The 27,334-nt window shown below is 50.3% G+C and overlaps 9 protein-coding genes across 9 annotated transcripts; 3 read left to right on the top strand and 6 right to left on the bottom strand.

Moving 5' to 3' along the window:
- Positions 1-727: 727 nt before the first annotated feature.
- On the bottom strand, positions 728-1,662 carry CTHT_0055430 (uncharacterized protein; the record flags this gene model as incomplete). Its single annotated transcript, XM_006695812.1, has 2 exons — positions 728-1,313; positions 1,412-1,662. The coding sequence occupies 2 exons, from the start codon at positions 1,660-1,662 to the stop codon at positions 728-730; spliced, it is 837 nt and encodes a 278-aa protein (XP_006695875.1).
- A 4,288-nt stretch (positions 1,663-5,950) lies between these two features.
- CTHT_0055420 (uncharacterized protein) lies at positions 5,951-8,201 on the bottom strand (the record flags this gene model as incomplete). The annotated part of the gene is made up of 3 exons (XM_006695811.1): positions 5,951-7,451; positions 7,507-7,913; positions 7,968-8,201. The coding sequence occupies 3 exons, from the start codon at positions 8,199-8,201 to the stop codon at positions 5,951-5,953; spliced, it is 2,142 nt and encodes a 713-aa protein (XP_006695874.1).
- Positions 8,202-9,189: 988 nt separating this feature from the next.
- CTHT_0055410 (N-acetyltransferase-like protein) lies at positions 9,190-10,006 on the bottom strand (the record flags this gene model as incomplete). The annotated part of the gene is made up of 2 exons (XM_006695810.1): positions 9,190-9,509; positions 9,565-10,006. The coding sequence occupies 2 exons, from the start codon at positions 10,004-10,006 to the stop codon at positions 9,190-9,192; spliced, it is 762 nt and encodes a 253-aa protein (XP_006695873.1).
- A 934-nt stretch (positions 10,007-10,940) lies between these two features.
- CTHT_0055400 (uncharacterized protein) lies at positions 10,941-11,993 on the top strand (the record flags this gene model as incomplete). Its single annotated transcript, XM_006695809.1, has 3 exons — positions 10,941-11,157; positions 11,222-11,428; positions 11,494-11,993. The coding sequence occupies 3 exons, from the start codon at positions 10,941-10,943 to the stop codon at positions 11,991-11,993; spliced, it is 924 nt and encodes a 307-aa protein (XP_006695872.1).
- A 2,185-nt stretch (positions 11,994-14,178) lies between these two features.
- On the bottom strand, positions 14,179-16,140 carry CTHT_0055390 (uncharacterized protein; the record flags this gene model as incomplete). The annotated part of the gene is made up of 1 exon (XM_006695808.1): positions 14,179-16,140. One exon carries the CDS (start codon positions 16,138-16,140, stop codon positions 14,179-14,181), a length of 1,962 nt encoding a protein of 653 aa, XP_006695871.1.
- A 653-nt stretch (positions 16,141-16,793) lies between these two features.
- Positions 16,794-18,507, bottom strand: CTHT_0055380 (uncharacterized protein; the record flags this gene model as incomplete). Its single annotated transcript, XM_006695807.1, has 4 exons — positions 16,794-18,120; positions 18,193-18,272; positions 18,330-18,361; positions 18,426-18,507. 4 exons carry the CDS (start codon positions 18,505-18,507, stop codon positions 16,794-16,796), a joined length of 1,521 nt encoding a protein of 506 aa, XP_006695870.1.
- Positions 18,508-19,862: 1,355 nt separating this feature from the next.
- CTHT_0055370 (peptidyl-prolyl cis-trans isomerase-like protein) lies at positions 19,863-20,980 on the top strand (the record flags this gene model as incomplete). The annotated part of the gene is made up of 5 exons (XM_006695806.1): positions 19,863-20,020; positions 20,090-20,157; positions 20,396-20,565; positions 20,622-20,728; positions 20,791-20,980. 5 exons carry the CDS (start codon positions 19,863-19,865, stop codon positions 20,978-20,980), a joined length of 693 nt encoding a protein of 230 aa, XP_006695869.1.
- A 344-nt stretch (positions 20,981-21,324) lies between these two features.
- CTHT_0055360 (DNA-directed RNA polymerase III-like protein) lies at positions 21,325-22,586 on the bottom strand (the record flags this gene model as incomplete). The annotated part of the gene is made up of 2 exons (XM_006695805.1): positions 21,325-22,264; positions 22,324-22,586. 2 exons carry the CDS (start codon positions 22,584-22,586, stop codon positions 21,325-21,327), a joined length of 1,203 nt encoding a protein of 400 aa, XP_006695868.1.
- A 3,807-nt stretch (positions 22,587-26,393) lies between these two features.
- On the top strand, positions 26,394-27,272 carry CTHT_0055350 (60S ribosomal protein eL42; the record flags this gene model as incomplete). The annotated part of the gene is made up of 3 exons (XM_006695804.1): positions 26,394-26,609; positions 26,676-26,740; positions 27,233-27,272. The coding sequence occupies 3 exons, from the start codon at positions 26,394-26,396 to the stop codon at positions 27,270-27,272; spliced, it is 321 nt and encodes a 106-aa protein (XP_006695867.1).
- Between the last annotated feature and the right edge of the window lie 62 nt (positions 27,273-27,334).

Raw genomic sequence — 27,334 nt, 5'->3', positions numbered from 1 at the left:
TACTGGAAACCGTTACTGTAATTTTCAGCCCTTGAAGTCCACTCACTGCTCGTATGTCTGGTAGCATTAGGCGAAATAGCATACTCACTAAGATAACTTTTTCGGCACTTCAAGTTGCACACGGCTTCTGTCAGCCATGATACAGTGTATAGCTTCCCAACGTGTCTGCACCAGGTCAAACTCTGCTTTCTTGCCAACTATTTCAAGTGCAAACTTGGCTAGCCACTTACAGCCGGCAAACAACTATTATTCCGTTGTAGCACCCTATGAAAGTTCGTGAAGTCTTCACTCATACGTTATTTCCATTTCAAAGAGCTTTATCGTACAGAGATATTGGCGCGCTATCTGTAATATTTGATCTCATATCATCTCATATGATACAAGAAGAGACATCATGGGCCATCAGGCGGAGAGAATACAGACTTGGAGCATAATGGCATAGTTATAGTGCTGGGATGACTCAGTAGTTTGTCCCCGTATATCTGTGTCTCCTTTAAACTGCACGGTCTCTGCTGAACTTCAAGCATAGGATCATAAGCGGGCAGGTTCTTCTTAGGAGGATCCATGTCTCCATGCTCGAATCCTTGAAACTCCAGCAATCTAGTGCCTATACAAGGTAAGATCTCCCCCTACACCTGAATGATCAAGGCTGTTTGAATTAAAGAGATTTGGCTACCCTTTCTAATAATCGGTTGCTTGTTCCGGGTGCTATGGCGTCGTCTTCGTGTTATAACATTGTGTCATTCTTGCGCATTGTATTGTAGTCAACCGCCTTTAGCCCCCAAGCCCAGTGGTCCCGGGGGCGTTCCGCCAAGTCTCTCATACTGGGGATGTCTCTAGCATGTGGTCCGTACTCTCTTTCCAACGCGGCTGCAGCTTCGGTTGCATACTCCTTTGCCTTTTCTTCATGTCCAAACATCGCATACAACAGAGCGGCACGCACATAAACCGGTCCTAAATGTGCATCCAGTCTCTCTGTCAGATATAACTCAACGAGTTCCCCAGCCATATCGGGGTTGAGTCCCGATGTGTCTTCTGAACCACGCTTGCGGGCTGACTCAATCACCTTCCTCTCGATATCTTCCTCCAGGGCCTTGATTCGGCGCATCCGCGCGTCGGATGCAGCAATTTCCTCAGCTGACTTGCTGCATTGTTCACAGGTGCAGGTAAAATTCCAGCTCTCAGAGAGTTCCTTTTGGCGTTCTGCGCGTGATTTGCGGACATATATGTAGCTGATAGTCAGCTCGGTGCCGGCAGGGATGTCACGAACAGCCACAGTTGTGTGTATTAAACCTGAAAGCCGGTAGTGGACGCTATCAGGCAAACATTGGTTAGTATATATGGCATTCATCTTAGCATTGTACTCGTTCTGTTCATAAATAACGTGGTCAACGAGTGGTAAAGCACTTACTTTGGCCGACAGTCATGATTGAACCGGCTGACCTTAGGATACACTGCCAGATGGGCAACATCATCGACAAAAGCTCGAAATGAGTTCTTGACAACTTTCTCGTAGAAACTCTCTCCCATCTGACGCATGAAGCTCTCCTGTGTCTTCTTGGGAAGTTGTTCGATAGCCGATCGATAAAAGTCCTCCCGTTTCTCAGGATGCATATCCATATGGGGCGTGGGATGGATCACCAATGCTGGAAGCTGTTGCATGATGATCTCACCCTTGCGAATAGTCCGATTGGCAATCAAACCAACACCTTTTCCAGGAACTTCTGCTTCATAGAAAGCAGTTTGTTCTACACTGGCTGACAAGAGATCAGCAGGCGAGTTTGCCACAGTTAAGGCATTATCCAGTGTTGTAATCAATGCTATCCCATTGTCACTCTCTTTATCAAAGAAAAGACAGAAGTCCTTGAAGCATGCCTCTGATTGTTGCCATGGATGTGGAAGACGCTCTTCAGACTTGTCAATGGGGCTGGCAGCTCCTCCGTCATGGCTTGAAATAAGCGTCCTGGGTTTGGCAACGGTCTTGAGTTGAGGGTCTCCTTGCTTACAGATCCACAGATCTGTATGAATAAGGGGACTGAAAGGACACTGAGCTTGAAGCCGCAAGTCCGAGGCCACAATGACAGTGACTAAGAAGACCGCTGCAAAGATCGATCTTAACATCTTCACTCTGGATGCTAATGAAGATCGAGGTCATCAATGTCGTGGTAGAGTATGAGGATAATCAGAAGAGCCTGCATTGATCAAATGCAAGTGTTGTTTTGGGAGCCACTGTTCGCAAGTGATTTCTCTAGGCCAGTCTGGGCATAGGAAACGTGTCTAGTGCATAAAAAGATAGATATGGGTTATAGAAGATTTCTATTGGAGAGCAGCATCTTACGAGCTGGCTAAATGATGAACTTCAGGATAAATTAAGATGCACTACACCGGAACCAATGCTGTTCCTAATTGGGGGGCTTCTTCCGCGTCCCTATCATTGGCTGCAACATAACCCCTGTGCTGCTGGAAGTAGTTGAAATCATGCACTTATGAGTGCTATTGATAAAACTGTTTTGAGTTTTGAGCCTTGATCAGCTAGGACAATTTAAGCTTTATCTGCTCCAGAATTCCAAGTCCACCTATGGGTCATGCAATATTCTCATCATCCTTAGGTAGGACCATTTAGTTCAAACCAGCTTTGCTGTGCCTATGACAGTAGACTGGAAAAAAGGACTAAATTACTTACAACTGTCTATTTCTTGTTGCTTTCATTAACCAAAGCTTGAGGGTTTCGGTTCAGGCTGAGTAAACAGGCCTGAAGTTAGGCTTGGGAATCCTAATCCATGTGGAGAGGAACCTCATCTTCTGCAGGTGGATTTTGCTCAAAAGATGCCTCTTCTACATTTGGAAACACAAAGAACTGCTCCCATTTGGCTATGAGATCACGTTGAATTGGCCCACTGAAAGTACCTGCCCCATCGCATTCATAATAGCTTCCCCATAAGGATTGAAGATCTTGCAATCAACGATGTACAGATGCATTGCTTATAGTCAGGGTATTGATAGTCGCAAGGGAGATCCTGTCACTCCTGGAAGGCTGAGCTTCGATCAAAGTAATCAGATTCTCCAAGGGCAAATAGAAATGCTAAAGTGCTGGATGTCAAGATATAGTCACTCCAATGGCCACAGTGGCAGCACCATAAGCAGCACGATTTGTCATGATTTCTGAGGTAGCTCAATCCTCCTACTGACTCAGCAGCCTTCACATTGTTCTCAGTACGGTTTGGAGAGTGTTGGAGAGTGTAGATCATTATTCATGACAATCTGGTTGGTGAGTCTATGTTGACAGTTAGGAGTCACTTAGTGTCTAGGCCAAGCACATTTTAATGTGCCTAATGCATAACATGACTCATGTCGATACAAAATTAGACATAGAGTACATACCAGTTACGTGACTGATCTTCGTTCTTGCTTATTGAAACCCACTTCCTACCCTTTTTTATAGCAGAATGCATGAGATCAAACTGCAGAAATAGCCACACTATCAAGCACCGGTATTGTTGGGAATACGCTATTGTGAGACACTTGCTCAGGCAGAGTTACAATATTGTGCCGGATATTGTTCAAAAAAATAGGTCTGTGACGGTCATGACGCTGCCTTTCGCCATGATTGATAGATTCTCTGGACCAGTGAACCTAATACATTGTTGAGGATCATGACTTCTTCTGTATGTGTTATTGACTGTGACTCAGAGCCGGAGACTATGGCCAATCATGATGCTGTTCAATCTTGCAAGCTAAACTTTTTCTTCTCTTAGCTGCTTAATTTTTAAGTGCAAAAGACATACAGTGGAACTTCCGATGCTAATTGCGGCACCTACTTACACTGGTGGATGACAGTTGAAAAGGACTGATTTTTGTCTTCACGTGAAGCCTGGTTATCTGCACAAGATTTTGCACATGTTGTCTGAACTCTCAGGACCCGTGAGTGGCTATGGTTTCAGCTGAGAATTTGTCACATAGACACGGCAGTCCAAGGAAAGGGATGTCCCCGACTGCCAACACAAGGGACACCAGAGACAGGATAATTGTGAGCCGCACAAATACGTGGTTGATCCCGGAAGATGTCTAGAGCCGGATGACGGAAGAGAATGAGCCATATGGCCGAGGCATGATGAGGATTCTATAAAGGAAGCTGCCCGGTCATGATAGACTTCCCTTGGTTCCTCCTCCCTAACACAAGGACACTGAAAACCAAGAAAGATTATTACACGTAGTAATTGACTTCGCTGTGCACCCCACATCGTCAATGGCCATCATCTAACCAATTTGACCTATTGTCGATCCCTGCCTGCACCAGACCAAGTCACCCGTTACAGAACCAAACAACTGCCAGTGACTAGTTTCTAAAATGTCATTGTTCTTAGGTATAGTAAACACGTGCCATCTCAACTTCAGTTTGGAGTGGGTGCTCACAGAACTAGAAATCGGAAAATATGCCCTATGAAGGGTCATTGGACAAAATATTAAACGAGAAACCAAACTCAACAGCCACCAGACACAGCCAGGCGGTATAAAGAAGGATGAGCAAGTAGCACGGAGAGGAATTCAAACCCATCACATGGGTGGCTAAAAGTAAGCCAATATGTCCCAGTGATTGCCTGGTTCAACCTGGAGAGGATCCCTTGATTAACTAGTCAAATTCAAAGGATATCACCAGTCTGAGATCCAGCATGCATGACAAAGTTCATGGCATCAAATGCTATGGAGCTATTAGATGAATGACAATAGCTTTAGGGACGCATTATGCGAAGTCTGTCATGACATACATAGTGAACAATGTGGGAAGGTACCTACCTATTGTTGTCCTCCTTATTGCTACATTAGTGTAACGAGTGACTTGGTTTGGTGCAGACAGGGATCGATAATAGGTCAAATGGGTTAGATGATGGCCACTGACGATGTGGGTACACAGCGGAGTCAATTACTACGTGTAATAATCTTTCTTGGTCCTCAGTGTCCTTGTGTTGGGGAGAGGAAAACCTAAGAGAAATCCTTCATCATGTCCAAGTAGCTCCCCTTATAAAATCCCTTTGCCCTTGTGAGTACCTCGCGGTCTCCTGCAATCTTTAGGGGTTCTTCTCAGCGTGGCAAGGTTATCTAACTCATTCTTACCACCTCCTCATGCTTTCCGGGCTCTACCAATCAGATATGCCTTTGCCCTTATCAGCTCTTGTGTCACTGGTGTTGTATGTGTCGACTTTCAAGGATAATTCTTCTCCTTGGACTGCCGTGTCCATGTGACAATTAGGTATACTGGGGCCCTAACTGGCTTTGGATACTAGTGGGAGGTGACCTTGGACTCTTGCGCTGCCACTCTGAGAACCCAACTGAGGCAATCACAAGATAACTGATTCGTTTTCCTGGCCATCGATCGGGATGTATATAAAACATTCTCTCATCGGGTTCATGGCCATGGTAGATAGCAGAGCACGGAGTATGATAGGTTCAGGCAGGTAGGTCATACAGTAAAACACTCCGGTATCAAGAGGGGAATGCGAAACACTTGGTAAAAAAAACAGAAACCCTCACGGAGGTACCAGATGCCTTATGATCCCAAGTTGCGAGGAAGTGCATACTGACTGAGGTTTGTAATATGCACACAAGAGCTTGCCAGGAGAAGGAAAAACAAAGTACATGCAGTTGGAAGAGTGGACTAGGTGTAACGAAACTTTTGTTTTGGGACTTGAGCATTGCTCTGTGACGAAGAATTCTGATCAGATTGCTTGAGCAGCTGAGGTGGATAGGAAAAGTATGAGAACATTAGGTATAAAATTGATCTTCGACCGGGAGATCAACAACTAGATAGATTTGAAATTTTCAAAAGGCAGTGACTACCAGTGCGCATGGAATTAACTTCATTTATGTAAATAACGCCATGTAGATGATATATCCCCTATATTACAGCACAAATAGATGAAGATTCATTCAGTTAAGGACCGGTCCTACCCATTTACTTATCCAGATTGCTTAGATCATTCTCAAACCCTGTAACCATCATGTACCCAAACTTCGCCGCCTCGATGCACCGCTTAGCCATTTCCTTCTGCCCAAGCCCTTCGTAGGCCTCGGCCATTCTCCTCAAAGCAGCAACCACATGAACCGTCATCAACGTAGCATTACCCGACTTCGAGTAGATCTCCCTCGGATCCCACTCGCCGCCATCCTCCTCAGGTACGCGGAACCCAAAGTTTCGCAGCACCTTCTTTGCGTACCTGATCACCTTAGTGTGGTTCTTATGCCCGCGATACGCCCCAATCAGCCAGTTGCACGGGTAGATGAGCGTCAGGCGCGGCAAGCCGTCATACACATCTGCCTCGTGCGCCTCCTCCAGCTGCCGAGCCAGCTTCTCGACCGGGCGGATCGTCGACTCTGGCAGGATCTCTTTGCGGGGCAGCTTCTTGTTGCACAGCTTCTCGACTGCGGCCAGCAGCTCCTTACGCCTGGCGAGCGCAGCTTCGGAACTGCGCCTCTCCCCTGCGCACAGAGCACAGGCGCACTCGAAGCCCCAACCGTCCTTGAACTGCTTGTTGCGGACATCGGGAAGTGACCGTACAGGAACATATTGCTGGAAGAGTTCCTCGCCAGCTTTGATGTCACGAGTTGCACGGCTGATGAACACATCCCCGATGAACGAGCGCATAGTGTTGGCTACGCAAGCATGGTTCATGTAGCTGGCATGTGCCCAAAGACCCCGAGCCTGCCTGTGAGAGGGCCAACTAGGCCGTGTGTCTTCAAAGGTCGAACGTGGTGCGCTAAAACAGTTCTTGATGCGGATGGACTCCACCAAATACACATCGATAACCGGAACGCCATCAACAATGGTACCTTCCTTCCCAGACCGCTCGTAGCCGCCATCCCACAGATCCAAAAGTGTCTCGGAGAGAGACGGGTTCTCGCAAAGCTGGCGCACGGTGAGGGCGTAAAGAGCGGCCGATGACCGTGCCGGATCGTACTGGTTTGGCATTAATGTCGCCTTTTCCACGAACACAATCTCGCCGGCCTTAATATCGCGCGCAGCAAACAGACCACGACCGTGAAGAGGGGAAGTTCCGACATAGGTGTTGCTGAGAAAGGATCCGCAGTCGATATGAACACTCTTTTGAGCTGAAGCCAGCATTGCGCTAAAGTCATACTCGCCCGTCTGCTCTTCGCGTAGGCGGGCGGCACAACGTTCATGATCGCGTTGGACCGATGAATTGCTGGGATTAAGCTCGAGGGCTTTGGCGAGATGGGTCATGGCTTCGGAATACTTGCAAAGACCGTAAAGAGCACGACCGGCATTATAGTGAGCCTTCCAGTCATGTGGTGAAGGCGAATCGGAATTAAGGGATTTAAGAGCATCTGCTTTCGCGGAATCATAGCGGCCAAGGATGAGATTGACACCCGAACGCTTAGAGTAGATTGATGCGTGGAAGGAGGGGTCTGTGGAGGATTCTAGCGCTTCAGAGTAGCTGTGAGTGTGGGTTAGACCAACTGTTTCTAAAACACCGGTGTTTCGAAGCATACCAGAATACGGCTGTGGGAAAGTCCCTCTCAAGAAATGCACGATCGCCAGCATTCTTCCACTCGTCGGCTGTCTGAAGGAGGGGACCTAGCCTGAGCGGCTCCGGGATGATCGGATCATTAAACCTCAGAAGAATGACGTCGGATGGGTGGTCGACGCAGATCATAAAGTCATTCTCTGAGCCGTTGTGCCGGTAAAACGGCTCTTTGACAGCCACAATGCAGCCCTCAGGCACGGCTGACAAAATGCTGGTGTCAGGCTGGTTGTATATGGCAAGCCTGTCGGCATTTCCAAATTCGTCTTCCACAATGCTCACAGCACCAGCGCCAATGAATGGAGGGCTTGCGATTTTGACAACAATCGCCTTTCCTCTGTGGTGCTCTCCCACTCGGAGCTCACTCAGTGGAATCTGGACATTTGTGTTAGTAGAGTATTGCTCCGAAGTGCGAGCACTGCAGCTTACAATTTCCAGTTCTCTGATCGATTTAGTCGAGGGAGGGTATGCCTCACTAAGGATGGGCTGCTTCACTGGGCGCGCATGCGCATGCTCGTGCTGCGCGTGGGGGTCGTTCTCTTGCTTCTCAAGATACGCCTGATGTGACTTCAGAAGCTCCTCCTTGGTGAGCCTCCTGGCTGGAATCGTCCCGGCGGGTTCCTTGACCGCCGCCATGTTGGGAGCAGCAACCGCGACAGCCATGATGGTGGATTGATGATTAATGCCTGGGGACTATGCAGGCGGGTTCAAAGAGTCGATAAGGTCAAATTCGCAATTGGGGTTGCTGTCATAAAGACCAGCATGCCACAAGGTCGCGCTGCTGAGCATCTTGATGCTGTTGAAGGGTCCTGGTCAATTGATATAGCAACGGTGGCATTCTCGGAGCTTGATGAGCCGCAGGCTGTTTCCGACTTAGTGAACTGGGGGTCTGGGGTCGCTAGCCGTCGTCCCGAAACCTGCAGCTGGACGGGACGTGCGGAGAAGCGCTCCAGGGGCGCGCCAAGAAATTTCCTAATCGGGCAACTCGTGGAGGTAAACCGTCGGCCCGACCCTCGTCACGCGGAGCGCACTGCCGAATGCACCAAGGATCTCAGGCATCCAGCGCATGGGCCTTGTCATGCTCGGATCATGCTTGAACTGTTTTGTCCAGCAGCATTGTCGCCCTTCATTTCCGCGCTCCCAAGCAGTCCATGGGCACAGGCCACAGACGCAAATAGGGATCTCTTCCTGGAATTTGGGACGACTTTTGAGAGCCTAATGGAAGACCGAGATCTCGGAGATTGGCTGACGAAGAGCATGCCGAGCGCCAAGAAAAGACGTTGGCGACCTGACATTCGGGCACGTCGACCCAGAGTTACATTGGTTGTCATAGAGGGGGCAAATTATTATAAGGCATGTTCATCTTTGCTTGACGAACCTCGCCGCGGCGGCTGCGTTTCGGAGGACGAATAGAGATGATGGATCAGACGCTAGAAGAAATTGAGTTCTCATCCGAAGCCACTGACGACTGCATGAGTACACCATATTCGGCACTGAAGTTTTTGTCGAGCTGTGGGCATGTGTTGGGCTCAACAGTCGAGAGACAAGCCAAGGTGGTACGCATCGTCCATGACCAGATCTTGTGAATCTTCACAGGAAAGACCATTTGGCGTCTGAGGGGCCTATATTTGCGGTCTTGGTGCCAGAACTTCTAGTTGGAGACTTTCACAGGTCGCTTCATAAGAACGGTCCGCAAAACACCCTTAGGGGCCTGACCGAAAAGCTCAGCTGCATTGTTATTCCCCCAGTTGCTTCCCTCCGGTTGCACCGGTCCCCATGTTTCAGTGACCTTCGTATCTAGCACGTCATATGCTTCGAAGCCGAACTTCTTGTACAGCCCATAGCCCTCAGGAGACGCCTCCAGCCTCATAGGGAGACCCAAGCTATCGGCTAACTCAACACCACGGCGCAGCAGAGCCGAACCAGCCCCTAGACGCTGGCGCTCAGGAAGACAGGCCAGAATGCCAAGGACTGTGGCAATGTGAGCTATGCAATACCTCCAACAGACAACGTTGCCGGTACTTACACAACATTGCTTCACCTTTGGCAGCTCTCTCTGACATTCGGCGCATCTCGCCAACAAAAGTATCAATAACCTCGATGTTTGCACCCTGTCCAAACATTTCGAGGGTTGGTTTGTACGCGGCATCAACCTTCCACACTTCCTCTGGTCTCGGCTGGCGGTAGAGTGTCCATCTTGAGAAGGCAACAATCTCGGCCGGCCCGTCGTCAGGGACATACTCAGCCACCCAAACCATGTTCTCGCCCTTCTTCGCCTTCTCGTCTTCGCTGCGTGGTGGAGGGAACAGCCGGGCGGCGAACTTTGCACGGTTGTCTTCAGTTACGCCGTTGGGATACATGAGCTGGTCCATGATGCCGTGGGCAAAAGCCTTGTAGTGGATCTCGGTGATAATCGGGGCATCGGCCGGGGTGGCGTCCCGGACCCGGATCCGCGGATTCGTCGTCATTTCAACCTGTCGAGATTCTCGGAACGTGTTTAAATCCTGTTAAATACCAATGGCTATGGATGGTTCAAATTACACAGTAAAATATCGAGCCTATGCTCGTCGAACGAGCCGACGAAGTATTCGGTTTCCTTATATACTTGGAGTCACCCTCATGCCTAGGATCCACGGCCATTCCCTGCCGAGACGGCGTTTCTCGGTTTACGTCTCCACCGGTAGGCGTTGACCCCGCTCGAGTCACCTCGGCGGGCTGCGCGGGGCGCTGCTAACGCCGGCGAGCCTGATTGGGGTCCGACAAGACACCTCTGGCCTTCCTCTTCGGGTGTGGTTTTCTGGCAGCTGGCAGGCTGTCTACTTAAGGGCGCAAAAAGTGAGCAGAGATCCTGGATATCGAGGTCATGATGATTCCCATCATGGGCAGATGGCTAATACCTCGACCGCAAATCGAATTCTTGGTCTCCTTGGCGAATAAGAGTGGCATTTCAAGTGTCCAACCTATATTGTTGACCCGAACCCATAAGGGTTGGAATGTTCGTATTTTCAACAATTTGGCGATTGAACGCGATTTACATGGATCATGAGTCAATAATACTAGTAATGGAAATCATTGCATCTTGACGGATAGGCAGGAAGATCCAAGAAGCTCTTTTAACAGCAAGGTTGGGGATGGGCAACTTCGTGATGGGAGAAGTGAGCCGCGCTGCCCAGCTCCGCGAGGGGTAGGTTGGGGAACGATGGCCATTTATCAGCTACCAGCCAATAATCATGGCTTGATTTATCAGCGATAAGAATTGTGGGGAAGTCCGCTGGCCGGCAGCTGCTCCCCCAGCAGCTGTCGTTCGGTTGGGACAGCTGCTGGATAGCTCCAACAGCTGCTTCGGTGTGGTTCAGAGACAGAGACCACTGTCGCCGAGCTCCCCATCAGGTTAACATCGCCATGTCAACCCCGGGCCCTGACCCGAAGGTGACCGTCCTCCTCTCTATCCCGTTTATGATCATCGGCTTTCTGTTGAGCCGCGCCCCTTACAACATGACGTCTGTGCCACCGACAAAGCCGTGGGCCGATGGGCCTCTCAAGCTCATCACCACCCCCCAGTACCAGACTAAGAGGACTGACGTCTTCACCACTGGCGCCACCCACATGGCCCTCCTGCGTACGCTAATGTCCAGATATCCAGATGGCCAGTTCAGCACACCGGGCTAACCACTAAATCCCAGACAACTCTATCCTCCGCGGCTTCAACTCCATCTACCTACAAGCTCCCCTCATTCTTGAACAGGACAAAGCCGACTTCATCGGATACTGCCTTGCTTGGTACAAGTTCGTCAAGTCACACCATGACGACGAAGAGCAAACCCTCTTCAACAAGATCGAGGAGGTCCTGCAGGATAAGACTATCTTCGCCGAAACACACAAGGAGCATGGTGAGGTTACAAAATACGTGCTGCTTGCTTTATCTCCCTCTAACCGCTGACCCTGGTATGAACAGAGTCGTTCCTCCCCGGCCTCGCAAAATTCGAGTCTTACCTCACTTCCGTCCAGACCAACCCCTCTTCCTTTGACGGCGAAGAGCTAGTCCGCATCATGTCGACCTTCCAAGCCGACTTCGAGCACCACTTTCACTCCGAAGTCGCCACAATCGCCGCCTTTGCCGATCATCCAAACGCGCCCAAGCCAGACACTCCTGAGAACGAGGCCGCTACAACCACCTTCAAGACATGGGGCAAGAGCACAGTCACCAAGGCTGGCGTTATGGACGTTGTGCCGCTCTTCTTGATGAACCTAGACAAGACTGTGGAGGAGGGTATGTGGACTAACTGGCCACCAATGCCTGGGCCGATTCGCTGGGGTCTGGTCAATCTGGCTGGTGCTGTGCACTACGGCTGGTGGAAGTTTGCCTCATGTGATTCAAACGGGAAACCGCAAGAGTTGTGGGCCTACAGGGCACAGGAAATCAAGGCGCAAAGGGAAGGAGCTGGGAAGACTTGATGGAAGTTTTTGTCTTCTTCGTTTCGAGTCATGGCGTATAGGCGTTGTTTCTACCTATATTTCAGCGAAGGGTGCATCGAAATATACGCTGATATATTAGTTGTTTGATATCGGGGGGATCCCAGGGATATCTCCTTACCAAGAGACTGAGGCAACCTATTTTGGACATATATCGGGCAGGTTAATGGCAGATTTCTGTCAGACCTTGGTTTTCCATCTCTATGTCTGATGCACATCACCCACACCATGTCTGCAGCTTCGGCCTGTCGATCAGCCGGCCCCGGCCCCAGATCTGACTACAATCCAGCACGGCTCACGGCCCTAGTCTGAGCAAACGGACCGCGACAAGGCCAAATCGGACCTGCAAGTGCGGTAGAGAACATGCATTTGGATATTGGGGACGTACTGGTTGTTCTACATGCCTGTAGCAGGATACTTACCCAACGATGTGATCGTCGTTTTGTGATCTGTCTTGAGATCAAGGCCCGGAAGGCTCAGACTGTGCAGACGAAGACGAATATTTGACATCTACAACACATACTTACAACCAGCAGCCTATGCCTGTGCTCATTGATTTTACGTCTTGAAGTATTGCAGCATCGATGCTAGAAATAAAATGACAAAAAAAACCCACTTCAAGAGCCCAATTTCTCGAACGGTTGTTAGCCCACCAGCAACAACGGAGAACTCACATATCCCAACAGATCCGCGAAGTCTGCCAGCTGTTTTATTCTTAACTATTCGTTCGTTTACCACCCTAACCCTCATAGCCCTCTCCTCCCTCACAGTCAACCTCATAACCGTCACCGATCCTTCTCAGCTACCAGATACCTCTAACTCCAGCCCAACAGCATCTCGGCGCAATCCCCCAGGAATTCTCCTTTTAACCCTGGGCCTTTCCATCCCAGGAGCCCTGTACACCCTCTTCACTATCCCGGCTCACAACGCATCCTACATGCCCTACCCAGCCACGCTGTCGGTCGACACTCTCTTTCTCACAGCGTTTTCCGGGCTGGCAGTGGTGTGGGGTCTAAGCGTCGCGAACCTCACTTGTGATACCCTTCATGGCACGAAAGATGTGAGGTTGAGCATAATGGTGCCAGCTGGGGACACAGTACCAGAGGAATTTGCACGGCTTGTGTTTCCTGCAGGAGAGAAAGCAGCGATGCAGGCTTGTGTGAAGGTGAAGGTGCTGTGGGCGCTAGTAATAAGCGATGGAGGGTTGTTTATTATGGGGGTGGCTGCCCTGGTTGCGTTGTGGATGAGAAACAGAAGGATGCAAATGCAGGAGCAAGTTGCTCCCTACAGGTCAGCCGGTGGGAGCCCTGCTGCGGTGTATTGCCCCGTTGGGAATTTCATGAGACCGTATCCTAAATCGACCATGTTTCGGGATGATGAGAAGGCGCCTGACAAGCCAAGCCGGGCGAAGGATGTGAATGAATCCGTTTCGTTATCCAATCGATGGCTCACTCCGACACGGAATTGCCATCATGAAGACGAGTTAGAGATGAACAGACCAATCACGATTTGCCCAGAAAGAGGTGGCAGCGTCAGCAAGTTAGATGACGTGAGCCATCCCGCCTTGTCGTTAACCGGAAGGATGTATCATGACCCAAGGGGTTCTCAGGCGTATGGGGGCGGCGAGATGATTAACCCGTGAACTTCATTGAGTTCGCGGGAAGGATCTTGTGGTAACAAGCATTGACCGACTTGGGTTACAAGGCAAAGACGATTTAGAAATCATGGCTAGGATCCAGCTTCCGAGATGGCTTTAGAGTAGTAGCAGCTCTGGTTTGGAGCAAGACTGAACTGATCGCAGCATCAACTTAAGAACGAATTCCGAGCGCCTGAAGCGTTAGAAGGAGTAAACTCAAAGGTTTAATGCCTCACAAGAGAGACTGAAGAGCTGGTATGGGGGAACGGCAAGGACAACATGGTTTAATAGCCATGGTTCGAGAGAGGAAAGACAACGATTGACATGGCCAAACTCAGAGTCCTATATAGAGTAAAAAAAGCCGAGCAATCCCATCGCTGGAGTAGGAGCCGTTGACACTTTGAGAGAGTTAGCCTTACGACAGAATCTATAATGCTAAGTGGAGTGGTACGCCTAAGTGGATACTTACTCTGTTTTATCTGAACCATTCCTCACATCAGCCAGCCGATTATGTTGGAAGTAAGATCGTATTCAGATCAACAACGCTGGCTGGCCCAACGTCCCCAAGCAGGCTGCAAGATCCCACCCATCGGGTGCCTGTTCTATCTCACGTCTCCTAGCCCAGACCTTTTCTAAGATTGCCAATCCTTCCCTGACAGTTCCCAGGACGCTCAATGGCCCCATAGCTGATACGAGGTTGCGGAATACATGCTCCTGTTCTGGGCTTGCCAGACACCCAGTCACGGTAAATGGCCACACGAGTGTGCGCAGGCACTCCGGATTCGGCAAAGATAGAAGCATCTCGATTGTGGCCGATACAGACTCGCAGATTTCGGGGCTTGAAGGCTGGAAGCCCGATAAGACCACGCTCAGGTATGTGAGGGCTGCTTGGGCCCAGATCCGGGTGTTAAGAACTGATGTATGCAGGGTACGAGAGAAGGGAGAGCCGGCATCAGAAGCGAAATAGGGTAAGAAAGGTTGAGACTGGGAACAGCCATTGATGGACGATGCCGGACACGAGCCATTGACGGCCTGGCAATCAGAGAGAGATTCGAGGCAGGTGCGCAGACGCTGCTCGATCGTCGATGCACGGCTGAAAAGTTGCGGCACTGAAAATGACCCGGCACGCTTCATCTCCTTCTTCCACGCATCCAGGGAAGCAATCTGTCCAATGCAAAGAATGACCCAGTTCTGGACACCGGCAAACTCCTCGAGGTTGATATGCGGGCTGATGGTCTCTCTCTCATTCCCGGGCAGCAGTTGCTTAATCTCATCGGGAAGTTCCTCAAGGAGCGGTTGATGCCACTGCTGCAATCGGGGAGGCTGGCCCAGGGCAGTGCTGGCAATGGTATCGTAGAAGAGTAGCTGGGCAGTGAAAAAGCGCAAGGTTGCTTGGTCGGAACCCCACGGCCGATTCTTCGGCGTCCACTCAAACGGTCTTGTGCCAAGTCGAAGGAGTACTGACATGAAACAAGGGAATCCAGAGGGCGTAACGGCGTGGTGCTTCATGATTTCGTTGAAAAGTTCTGTCGCGGCACCCAAGTGCATCTTCCAGTTCCCCGGGGTGCCAATTGCAACTTCGGATGTCAATAACTGAACGATGCTGGCCATCACACGGTTTGCTTCAACAAGGTTGCTTTTCACACCGCGGGTGATGATATCTTGCATCTCACGTTGCAACCACTGGAGAGCTAAACCTTGTTGCTTATGAAGGGCCTCGTGAGTGTTCTTGGTGCAGTGCTGATGTCCCTGACTTGTGTGGCTCAAGATTATGCCGTAGAAGTATCCGGACAGGCTTACTGCGGAGTGGAAGAGAGCCTTATTCTTTGTCAGGAGAACAAGAAGCCATCCTCTACCAGCATCGAAAAACGGTGGCTTGTAGAAGGGAAAGAGAAATGGGAAGACATAGTCTAAGTAAAGCATGATAGAGTGAGCCTCAATCTCTAATGAGAATGCCGCTTCTAAGCTCGACTCGGCGTGAGAATCCGACAAATCCTCGGGCGTCGGGACAGAGGAGCAAGAGTCAGTATGGGGAGTGGCCGATCGTGAATGTGGGGTTCTGACACTTGGCGAAGATGCAGAAGACGATTCGGTTTTGATATAAGGCGATGACGACGAAGAAGCATCCATCGATGGGGCAACAGGGCGCGCCGTGGTGTTGATGAGGTCCCGAGGAACAGTAGAGTCGCTCTCGTCAGTTAGTGAAGCATCCAATGACTCAAGACGGACCTCGAGGCCATGGAGCTGGCGACGCTCGCGACGATGCGCCGCCCTCCTCTTAACTTCAGCTTTCAACCATTCGGCCCTGCGCTTTTGACGTTCGCCGCCATCCATCCATTCAGGCTTTTCGTCTCCATACTGGCATTCGATCTCCAGCGTTGAGCAGGCGCCGCAGATGGGTCGCGTCTCGTCGCACTTCTTACGCCGGAGCCGGCAGGTCCAGCAACCACCAAAGCTCCTAGGTTTTGTCGCCATGAGACCTGCTACTGTCATGTACGTGACGGGAAATCATTGGAAAGGGGAGTGTTGTGGGAAGAGGAAGAAGAAGAGCAGGCAGCGGTGGAGCAAAGCTTGCAGCGCCGTGGGTGTTTGAAGATAGCAGCGGGAGCTCAGAAGCCTTGTCCTGTTTGAGGGCTCGGCCGCAGCGACCTTCACTGCTGCGAAGCTTCTGGGCGTCGACTGGGCATTTGTCATAGAACGCCACTGCACCAGGCCCCCTGATCACCTGCTCACCGACACACGCCAGCTGGAGAAAGGAGCGTAAACTTTATACCCCAGGAATTTTATTGGGGAAAACATGCTCAAACTTTCTGCAGGCGGAATTTTCCCGATTGCCTGCATTACGGCATGGCGCAAAGTGCCTTAACGCAATTGAACTGGCTAAGCTGACCAGTTGGCAACCTGAAACCCTCTATTCAAGCCCCTTCGTGTCATACCTATTTTCCGGACAAAGAGATCATTATTGCATTTTTACTTAGCAGAACACCTAGCCTACTAATCCACAAGACGAGGATCCAACATGACCAGCAAGACATAGACTACGTTGATCTTTGTAGTTTACGGCAGATGCCGGTCCCCTATACTCCCTTCCTCCTTCTCCGCAAAACATCATTTTCCTCCCTCAGGCAACGCGTGAAGGCATAGATCTAGCCAAGCAAGTCGTCAGGCCCGTTTCCCAGGGGCTTATTGTTAGTAGAAGGCTGTGAGGCAGCCGAAGACGGAGCCGGAGCGCCCCAGATGCTCGCACTACTCTTCTCTTTGGCCAGCTGACCCATGGATGGCCCAGGGCCACTTGGTGTGTTCTTTTTAAGGCCTGCACTAGCCTGAGACCATAGAGCACCAAACGCATCACCACCAGCCGTCGCTCCAGGCTTGGAGCCAGCTCCAGAAGAGGCCGTGGACTGCTTCTGGGCAGCGGCTGCTGTTTGCACGGGCGAGAAGTAATTTGGTGTTGAGGGCTGGAATCCAGTAGGCTTGGTTTGCACCGGAGAGGAAAGGTTACTGGCAGAGAGAGGGGACGAAAATGCTGAAAAGTTGGCAGATGGCGTAGCGGTCGAGCTTGGAGGAGGAGAAATAGAAGTCAAGGCAGCGAGGCCGCTGAGGCTGGCTTGCTGAGATGCTGATACAGGCTTGGGGGCCGCAAGCGGAGAAGCGAAGGACGATGCCGTAGTTGTTTGGGGAGAAATAGAAGAGGTAAAAGCGGACTGGGTGGCAGGTGCGGCAGACTGGAAATCATCAAATTCGTCATCGTCGGCTGTGGAACCGAGCACAGCGAGCGCAGAGGAAGACGACTGAGCTGGAGCAGCGGCGGAGGCGGCGGGGACGGCGGGCTCATCAAAGGAGAACAGATCCTCCTCGGGCTCCTTCTTTGGTTCAGCGGGGCGTTTGCCTGCAGCCGCCTCGCGGGTCGCTCGTGAGGAGCTAGACGAGGCAGCTGGCCTCTCTGACTCGTCAAACTCGTTATACTCCTCAAACTTGTCGGCCCGCGACTGACTGCCACGCCACTCGTCTGTCTGCCCACCAAAACCACCTCCATCACCGTAGACGCCACCGGCATAGCCACCGTACGAGGAACTGCTGCCGCCACGGTAGGAATCACTTCCGAAACCTCCATAGCGACTGCTGCTGCCAAAACCGGAACCACCCTCTATTGCCGTAAATTTGCCCTTGTTGGCGCGGGCCTTCTTGCGCTCAGCCCGGATGCGGTCAACATCGCTAAGAAGTTCGACAAGCTCCTTTGCGCGATGCCGGACATTGACACCTTGGTCCTTGCCGTTGTGATCGATATAATGGAACTGACGGAGCATCTTGAGCAATGTGATGTGGGCACGAGCATCATCAACTACGCGTTCCGAGCCATGCTTGATCAGGTATTCGAGCAGCTGGAGAGCCTTGTATATTTGGCGCCATTCTTCAGCGGACTTCTCTGTAAAACGCCTGTAGATCATGGGCATGATCTCGTTGAGGGTTTGGCTGATAGGTTGCAGCGCAGTGGTCAGGATCCTAATCATGTCGTCATGAGCTACAAACAATAGGGACACCTACTAGTTGAATGTCCCGTCTGCAATCTCTTGCATCTGTGTAGATGATGCGCCCCATGGTTCATTGTTTGTGGCCTCCCGCACCTGTGTCTGTTAGCACCAAGCCGGAGGTTCCGCGGCCGGAATGACAGATTTGCTAACCTTGGCCTCCATCTCGGTATAGTTCATCACCGCTGTTCCGGGTCAGTATCTTCCTACAACTAAGGTAAACAACAACTGATGCGATTACCGTCATACCATTTTGCACTTTTCGTACGCCTGCCTTGATATCGTATAGGGTGAGATTGGCCACCGTATTCTTCAAGCTTGTCAGATCCATTGTGATCGAGGTTCGTGGCTGCAGCTGTCGCTTTGATTAAAAAGACGAATAGTTGAAGGGCTGTAGCGAAGAGCAAGATCAATATCGATGTATAGCAGTAGACTTCCGAAAGATAGTTGGTTTCATGTGTTGGATGGCCGCGACTCGATTTTACTGATGATGTTCGAAGATTGTTGGCCAACGTCCAACGGCCACAGCGAGAGACCCCGAGGGGAATGGGCATCAGCGCATCCACCACCTTGCGCTTTCCAGCCTGCCAAGACTCAGCCCCTTGGTCTCAAAATCTTGGCGTTTGACGCACCCGGTTCCCCGCCTTCGGTCAAAAATGGGCCGGCTCCGAGCTGCTTTGGCTTGGCTCTTGTGGGCCTTAATGACCTAGGCGTGGCCGGAGCTGCCGGAGGCCCGTGCTTGCTGGACCGGGAGCTGCATCACCAAGTCCACGGCCAACTGCCGCAGAAATTTTGGCCATTTAGTCCCTCTAGTCCTCGGAGTACTCAAAACACTTTTCCCTTGCTGCCTCGCCTGGATCCAGCTCCCTCTGTACTTCTCCCCTGTACATCAATATAGACAGCCCGACTGTATTGATACGGTACGTGCTGCTTTCGAGTTGTCTTTATCGTGCTCAACACTTCGGTCTCCCCAGTTCTGGCTCCTATGCATGGCTATTAAGACCGGGAGCATCCGGAGCAAATCCTTCCATTCAAATATATATGATTTTTCCATTGTCTCTCCCCGTTTGGTGGGAACTCGATGGCAAGCGGATATCAAAATCTCGTTTCCTGCCCATGACCGTTGGCTGCCATCCCTCATGGAAGAAAAATGGCAATATCGCAACTGGCTCTGCAGAAGTTTCTGCCTCTAGTTCACTGCATTAGCAACCAAGCAGCAGTCTGCAGCTTGCACGATCAAGAGAATTTGAGACAATTGGCCGCTAGCTCAAGTCCTTGTCCGCCCTGTGCATCAAGTGTCACGACTTGCAATCAACACAGGGAGAGACAGTTGGCAACCCAGCGCGACTTACAGCATGGCTTGTCCTGTTTACTTTCCATTGGCAGCACAGCTTCGTCCCAATCATCAATAGGGTTGTGAACATCACAGGTCCCTGAACTACCAAACCTAGCAGTCCTCCGCAAAATGTCCCCGGATGAATGGATGAGTGGGCAAACTTTCTGCTATGGGAAGAACCAACAGCCCCCTGAAGAGCTATGAGGCGATTGTTGATAGGTCGACAGCTGGCCAACCAAGCTTGCCCCTCACTTATCACGTGAAAGCTACGCCTTCTGCCTGCTTCATCCTGGTTGTTTGACGCTGATTGGCTCGTGGAAGCGCTAACCCACTCTCTCCCAGACTGGAAAATGTTTCGACCCCTCCTACCCCGCCATCTCCCTCGATCCTCTTCTCTCCTCCGCAACCTTTCAACTCCTCTCACCTCGGCCTGCTCGCCGTCTCTCCAGTCCACCTTCAGCATCTCTGCTAGAGCCTTCTCAGTTTCCGCCGCCGACATGTCGCAGTGGTAGGTGCCCATAGACCTCTTTAGTCCCCTTATAAATGCTGGAGCTTGCCTATTAACATTACCCCGCAGCTACTTCCAGCTCGAGTGGGAGGGCCCCACGATGGATGAGAGGGGCAACCTCACCAGCCAGGTCCGGCGTAAGCAATTGACCCCCCCCCTTTTTTTTAGGACAAAGCCTATGCTATGTTTACTTCAAGCTATGTTTGCTTGAGTTTTATCGGAAGCAGCCTTTGGCAGGCATGCTTGCTGGCAAGCCCCATCCGGTTGTTTCTCGGTAGGGCTTTGCCATCTAGTTCTTCATTTCCGACAGAGCGGCTCTTCTGGAGGGCCATTAGACTGTCCTCCATACACAGAGATGACTGACCTTTTCTACAGTGCAGTCCGGCCGCATCGTCTTCAACCTCTTCGACGATGTTGTCCCCAAGACCGCTCGCAATTTCCGTGAGCTCTGCACTGGCGTGCACGGTTACGGCTACAAGGGCTCGACATTCCACCGCATTATCCCTGAATTCATGCTCCAGGGTGGTGACTTCACCCGTGGCAACGTTAGTACCGTTGATCTACCCACACAGGACATCCAAGCTAATCGGGGTAATTACAGGGCACTGGCGGCCGCTCGATCTATGGCGAGAAGTTTGCCGATGAGAACTTCAAGCTCAAGCACGACCGCCCCGGGAGGCTCTCCATGGCCAATGCCGGCCCTAACACGTAAGCTATGACAACTTAACCCCTTGTATTTCTACGCGTAAGCTAACTTGACATCCCTGCAGCAACGGCTCTCAGTTCTTTATCACGACTGTCAAGACTTCTTGGCTCGATGGCCGTCACGTTGTGTTCGGTGAGGTTGCTGATGAGGAGTCCATGAAGGTTGTCAAGCTGATCGAGGCTACTGGCTCCCCCAGCGGCGCTATCCGCTACTCCAAGAAGCCCACCATTGTTGACTGCGGTGTTGTCGCCTAAACTAAGAAATGAACTGGCGATATCATAGGATGTTGGGCTACAACATTCAGATAGCCGTTAGCTAGGCCTCTTGGCCTGAGCAACCTATAAAACGGATTTACTGGCATCGTCACCCACTTGATGACTGCTAGGTGAATGTTCGCTGCTTTGCTCTATACCAGATAGCTCCAAGGCTACAGTTTAGCTACAAGTCAAACACTAAATTAGGACGACCGTATCTTGCGGATATCGTAAACAAATGCAATGGATACGGGTATTAATTATTGTGGTTTCTGACGCTCGACTAAACGTAGAAAGATATGTACATACAGTCCCCGCTTCCCCCTGTTAAGATGACAAGCGTTTTACGGAGGTAAAGATGCAACAGGGGCCGCTGCTGTTGCTACGTCCTCCAAGTCTAACCACTTGGTAAAGTAGACGCAATTACTTGGACTTACCGGACCCCCCTCTTCGCACAAATCAAAAACAGGGCACCGCCCACAAGGAGCCTCGGTAAGGGCATTACTGAGTGGTTCTGCACCAACAACCAAAGGCTGGTCCAACCCAATACCTGCCTCACGATCCTTCTGCCGCTTATGGAAGGGAACAGTATCCTGTCTCATAGCGCGGGTGACCCGATAGCCTTTACGCCGGTTCACACGAACAGGCTCGATCAAGCCATCATAGTGCAGTACGTCCACTAACTGCTGGATATCGGCTTCGCCCAGGGTGGTATTGTTGGTGATGCCCGTATCATGGATGAACTTGGCAATCTCAGCAACCGTAGGGTAATGCTTGTAGCCAGCGGGCATTGGGAGAAAAACGGTCCGGAAGGATTTGCTGTTGCGAGAGGAAGGAGCTGCTGTGCTGTCATCGTTGGTAATGTCTGCCGCTGCACGCTTCGTCCCACGCAGCTCGCCCACGATGGCCCCACGTTTTGGCGCAGATGCCGGCTGGGGCTGTGACCCGCGATATGCGCTTTTTGTCTTGATGTACTCAAAAACAATGCCTTCAAGCTCCTGAATGAAGGCAGTGTCCAACTCTCCTTCTGTGAACCAGGGACCGCCAGTTGCCCGTTCCGAGGGCCGCAAGCTGGCCTTGATGTACATCTTCTTGTTGGGGTGCTCGACGTTTTTCATGGCCGTGATATACCCCTTGCTTTCAAGATACTTGATGCAATTCTTTACCACAGACTCATGCATGTTAAGCTTATTCTTGATCGTCCGATTCCAGATGCCGTCGGCGCCAGCTTCATCAATGATGGAATAAACCATCATGGTCTCGTCATTGGGGAGCGATAGGTACCTGACGAGTTATTGTCAGCATTGCCATCTAATATAAAAAAACAGTCATAGACTACATACTTCTTTGCTTCCTCCCGGCTGCGCCATCTCCATGCGAGACCAGCATGGTGGTTTGTTGTGCCGACCAGGAGCTTGTCGTTACAAAGCCCCTGGACAACTTTGACCAGAAGCATTACATTGTTGTTAGGAATGATATTGAGGTCTAGAAGATCTTTTTGTGTGAACAAGCGTGTTTCTGAGCCATGTTGTCTTATTTCTTCGTAGAGCGCATCTTTAAGGATCTGAAGCTTAGCCGAGTCGTCTGCAGCATTCTCAGTCGCCATGGCTGGTCGAACTCGCTGCAATGGAGAGAGATTAATGCAAAGATCGAATAGGGGGTCGACTCAAAGTGATTGCACAGCGCCACAAATGCAGGAAAAGATATTAATGTCGTGCTCCCTCCAAGAACAACCCAGATGGTTGTGCAGTTGCTGGTGGATGATTCACTGGTCGTAAAACGATGGGGGCGGCGCTTGCGAGAAATGCTAGAGAAACGGTTGGCTACAAAATTTCCTGCCCCGCCATCTTCCACAGCCTTGTACTCCAAAGGACCCACCATGCACTCTATTGGTGAATATCAAGAATTCGCTTTTCCCCACTGTTAGCCTGCTCAAGGGTTCGCTGAACCCAAATCTTAGGCGATGACTTCATCGGTTTTGGCTCCTGAAAGAGCAGCAGGATGAATCATCTAACTTTAGCTATTGCTCTGAACTTTATGATCGTGGTTGAGTCCACCACTACCGTCCCTGTCATGTTGACCACTGGCTTGTTACAATGAAACATACTACAGAATGTGCAACGTTAATACACTTTCGGACTCGATATTAACTATGTCGACCCATTCATTCTCCATCTGCAGTTATCAGGTCATCCTCAGATCAAGATGAAATGCCAGTGATTCCAGGGATATTGGTGAACCCATTGATCATCAATGACCAGTCAAATTGCGGCGCTTGAAGAAAATATGAGCTGATAATATTGACTAAAACGCGAAAGCCCGCCAAATGGCATATCTGAGAAAGGCGCAGATGACGCAAGGTTAGACAAACACGGGCAGTGGACGTGAAAACATCTTAGCAAGATTCGCATATGGTGCGGTCCTGAAACAGACTGAGTTGTTAAACCATGTTTTCTCTCGTACTTCACTGAATAGGCTGTGTAAGAGTCATCTCTGTCGCATAATAGCGCAAGTCGGTGCGGTCTTTCCTCATGTGCCCTTTTATCAATCACAAACACTCGATGAGAACTTATGGTGTTACAGTTCTAAACTTCCGGATCTGTCAGCGAGTGTTGGAAGCACTTCCCACCGGAAGTAGTTTGTTCTAGCATGAACAGCAGAACCGTAAGGGAATTGACGGCAGCCAGTATTACTGCAATCCACTTGAACCACCTTCAACTCATTCCCGTTATCACAAATCCACATAATAATGATCAATGTTGTGAAGAATTTGAAACGTCATGTTCAAATCGCGTTTGTGAAGCTCAACTGTTCAATGGCAGGTACATGGGGAAGTCAGATTCCCCCTTTTCTAGAGGGAAAAAGCTGAATCATTTCTGTGATCTCTGACTTGTACTACAATCCTGAAGTATTAACACGGCTATGGTGTCTAAACTGGCTTGGTATCATATGTTTCAGTGCAATTTTTCGCTGTCGGACATCCAGGGCGATGTGCTCAAAAATCAAATGTGCTTCATGTGCACTCAAAGAACATTCGAGTACCGAATTCGGTCTATTCTGGTTTAGTGTCTGTCTGCTTCTCTGCAAACACTTCGAGCTATCAAAAAGTTGTAATGAAGGCTATATGAGCCAGACTCTCTTCCTTCATGATTTTTGCTGTTCAATTCCAGTTTTTCGTTTATAGATATGGTAGATTGGACAAGGATGTCTGCTAAGATGTCCTGTCAAAAGTCGCACAAATCCATCTGAGACCACGATTGCTGACAAGGATACTGTTAAGACAGTGTGAGACAGTTTGGCATAGATGGTCAAAAGCTACTGGGTATTGGGTTGGCGTCAGTAACTTTGACTATTGAGAATCAATATCGGTTTGGTTCTCGATGTACCGTTCAGTTACTAAACATAATAAACCGACTTCATAACCGTTTCTATTTACGATCATATCTTTGATCATCCTGCATCATCCTTTAGCTGTTGCTTCACGGCTGTTTCGACTGGTGTAGCGAGTCATGCAAAGAAACGCTGTGGCAGCATATTCAGGAAGTTATGAAGATAGAGAGTTGCTAGAGAGTTTTGTGTCATGATAATCCTGCAAGTCTGCTCGAAGATCATAGGTTTGGGGGAAAGGGATGTATCAACAGTGACGGCGAAAGAGCAGCTATAGCTCATGTAAGAGCCAGATGACTCTGCCACCAAAGAAAGAACCCCAACGCAGCGTGAGACCCAAGACTGGCTTGAAGACGCTCAACGATAATAATACTCCCACGACTTTGTTGCACTTTGGTCTCTGTCCCTTTCATCTTTTTGGCTCGGTGTAGCAGTTTGCAGCAGCGATTCCATGTTGAAGCTTACCGTGGCCGACGTCTCCGGCCGGAGTTTTGGTATGAGAGAAGTAGGCGTATCTGAAATAGTAGAAGTAGTTGAGGACGTTGTGGACGATACCGAAAAGTCGGTAGGTTGGTAAATCATGCGCACTCCACAGAACTCAAGCTCTCTGGAGAGTATAGTATTGTTCTGGTAGCCTCTCTTGTAGGACCTTTCGGCGAGCAGGTAAAGTATATCAAAAGGCACTTGATTTTTGACAATTGTGTAGGTGCAAAACATGTTTTTCAAAATAAGCCAATGCCGGCCATCTCTGTGCTATGGTGACAGCTGAAAGACATGCTGTCTTTGCGTACAAGATAGCAGGTTACTGTTGTGTAGAGACACTCTCCTTGAGAGCATGCTAGCCAATAGCCACTCGGGCAGATGATCCCAGGAGAAGAGCGTGCTCTTGATTTTTGATCCACCCAGAAGGCATGCATGAGTTCTCCAGCTCCTGATTAACAATGTAGACAACCCTGTTCAGTCTATGGTCTGTAGACGACATGGCAAACTTCGGGCCGGATAAACGTTGTTGTTAGTGGGCTCCAGGAATACCTGGCCGCTGTCATTGGGACAATCCAAGTTGGTGTCTATGGCAGAGAAAGAATGCAAGCTAAATGGGTTGGGCCGCTCTATCTGACCAGGGCAAAGTTCAGCACCGCTTGAGCCCAAAAAGACTTTGCAGGCCGTTGTCCACTCCACTTGAGCCAGATATATGGAGGAGCGCGAATATGTCTGCTTCACATGTTTGTAAAACATATGAACTCACAACTTGGGACAGCCTTCGGCTCCCATGAATTTTACATGGAGATAAAAAATTGGACTATCTCTCTTGGCTGCCGTCTCTTGCTCTGAAGCCCTACCAACAGACTTGAGTTACTATTCTATGTGCGGCAGAACATTTGCACGTTGCAGCACCAAGCACAGATGGTGTATGACCCAGCAATCCATAAACGGAGGATGAGATTTGCCGCGCATTTGCTATTATTCCTACACACGTGTAGTCCCTTTTCTAGCATCCATAAAAACTGACATGTCCGACTCAGGGGGTGGTGCGGGCACTCATGCTGGCCAGGCATAAGAGAATGAGAAAGCCCTCTTCGAGAGGTAAAGAAACCTGAAACCATTCCCGAAGTGTTGGCTAGGTCAAGGATAGGAATTACACATATGCTGAGTCTTGCTCTCATAATGAGGTACTACTGTGCCTCGGAAAGCAAATTGCATCACGCCGTTAGCCATTGAGCTTTCGATACCCATTCTGCTGTTGTGTTGTCAATATTGGTGAGGAACGCGTTTCTGTTGCCCTAGCCAAGCGCGTTCGCCTTGGCGCAATCTGCCAAGGATTTCCAGAAACGGAACGTGGGGTCAAGCCGCCTAAAGATCCCTTGGCAAGGCGGGATGGGTCATCTTTTACCCGACTACCCGCACACGCACCGTGGCCCTGGCTGGAAATTTGCAAATTGGGCGAAAAACTTCAAAGGGTACATCGACAGTGCAGCGCAATCGACCATCCAACCCATCACATCACGACCGGATCCCAGTCGCCAAAATGGTCAACGTTCCCAAGACGCGCAAGACCTTCTGCAAGGGGAAGGACTGCCAGAAGCACACCTTGCACAAGGTCACTCAGTACAAGGCTGGCAAGGCCTCTGCCTTCGCCCAGGGCAAGCGCCGTTACGACCGCAAGCAGAGCGGTTATGGTGGTCAGACCAAGCCCGTCTTCCACAAGAAGGCGAAGACCACAAAGAAGATTGTGCTCCGTCTGGTGAGCTTGACCGCAGTTTGAAAGAGGCTGGATGTGGAGCGAACATGTCGCTAAACTGGGGAACAGGAGTGCTCGGTTTGCAAGACGAAGAAGCAGCTCCCTCTGAAGCGCTGCAAGCACTTCGAGCTTGGGTAAGTCTCTTCTGCATTTTTTATGACTTTGATTTCTCAGGGAGGGACCGCCGAACAAACATCGACCTTGAGCGATTCGAAGCACTTGAGCAACACGCGAGTTTCCTGAGAGATGTGGTCGAAGATCGAAGTATCAGCTCGCCAGAAAACACCACGATGTTTGTGCATTTTCTGGGGCAATGCAGGTTCAAATGGAATGTAATATTGCGTGGGACCCCGAGTCATGACTCAATATCGCCTTCCCGATGTTGGATTTGATAGTTCTGGAGCTTCCTCAAAAATTCTTTGGATGCTCAAGGCCCCGTGCATTCCCATCCCCCGGTCGCTGGGCAACCAGCACATTACATCTCCCTCGCATTTACATCACCTACGGGTCTGGTTCGAGCCCACGTTATCATGGCTCTCTGCCCATCACTTTTGGAACACGTCTGGCGGTCCCTCCAAGCACATGATTATCCAGCAATTTCCGAACTGATTCTGACGGTGTAACAGCGGTGACAAGAAGACCAAGGGTGCTGCCCTCGTGTTCTAAGCGCCTTGCGGTCGGGAAAGGACGGTCGTCATGGAATGGGGATACGGCTCTGGTTTTTCGGA

Source organism: Thermochaetoides thermophila, assembly GCF_000221225.1.
Source record: "Thermochaetoides thermophila DSM 1495 unplaced genomic scaffold scf7180000011820, whole genome shotgun sequence".
Classification (NCBI taxonomy): Eukaryota; Fungi; Ascomycota; class Sordariomycetes; order Sordariales; family Chaetomiaceae; genus Thermochaetoides; species Thermochaetoides thermophila.
This window is presented reverse-complemented; position numbering and strand designations above follow the sequence as displayed.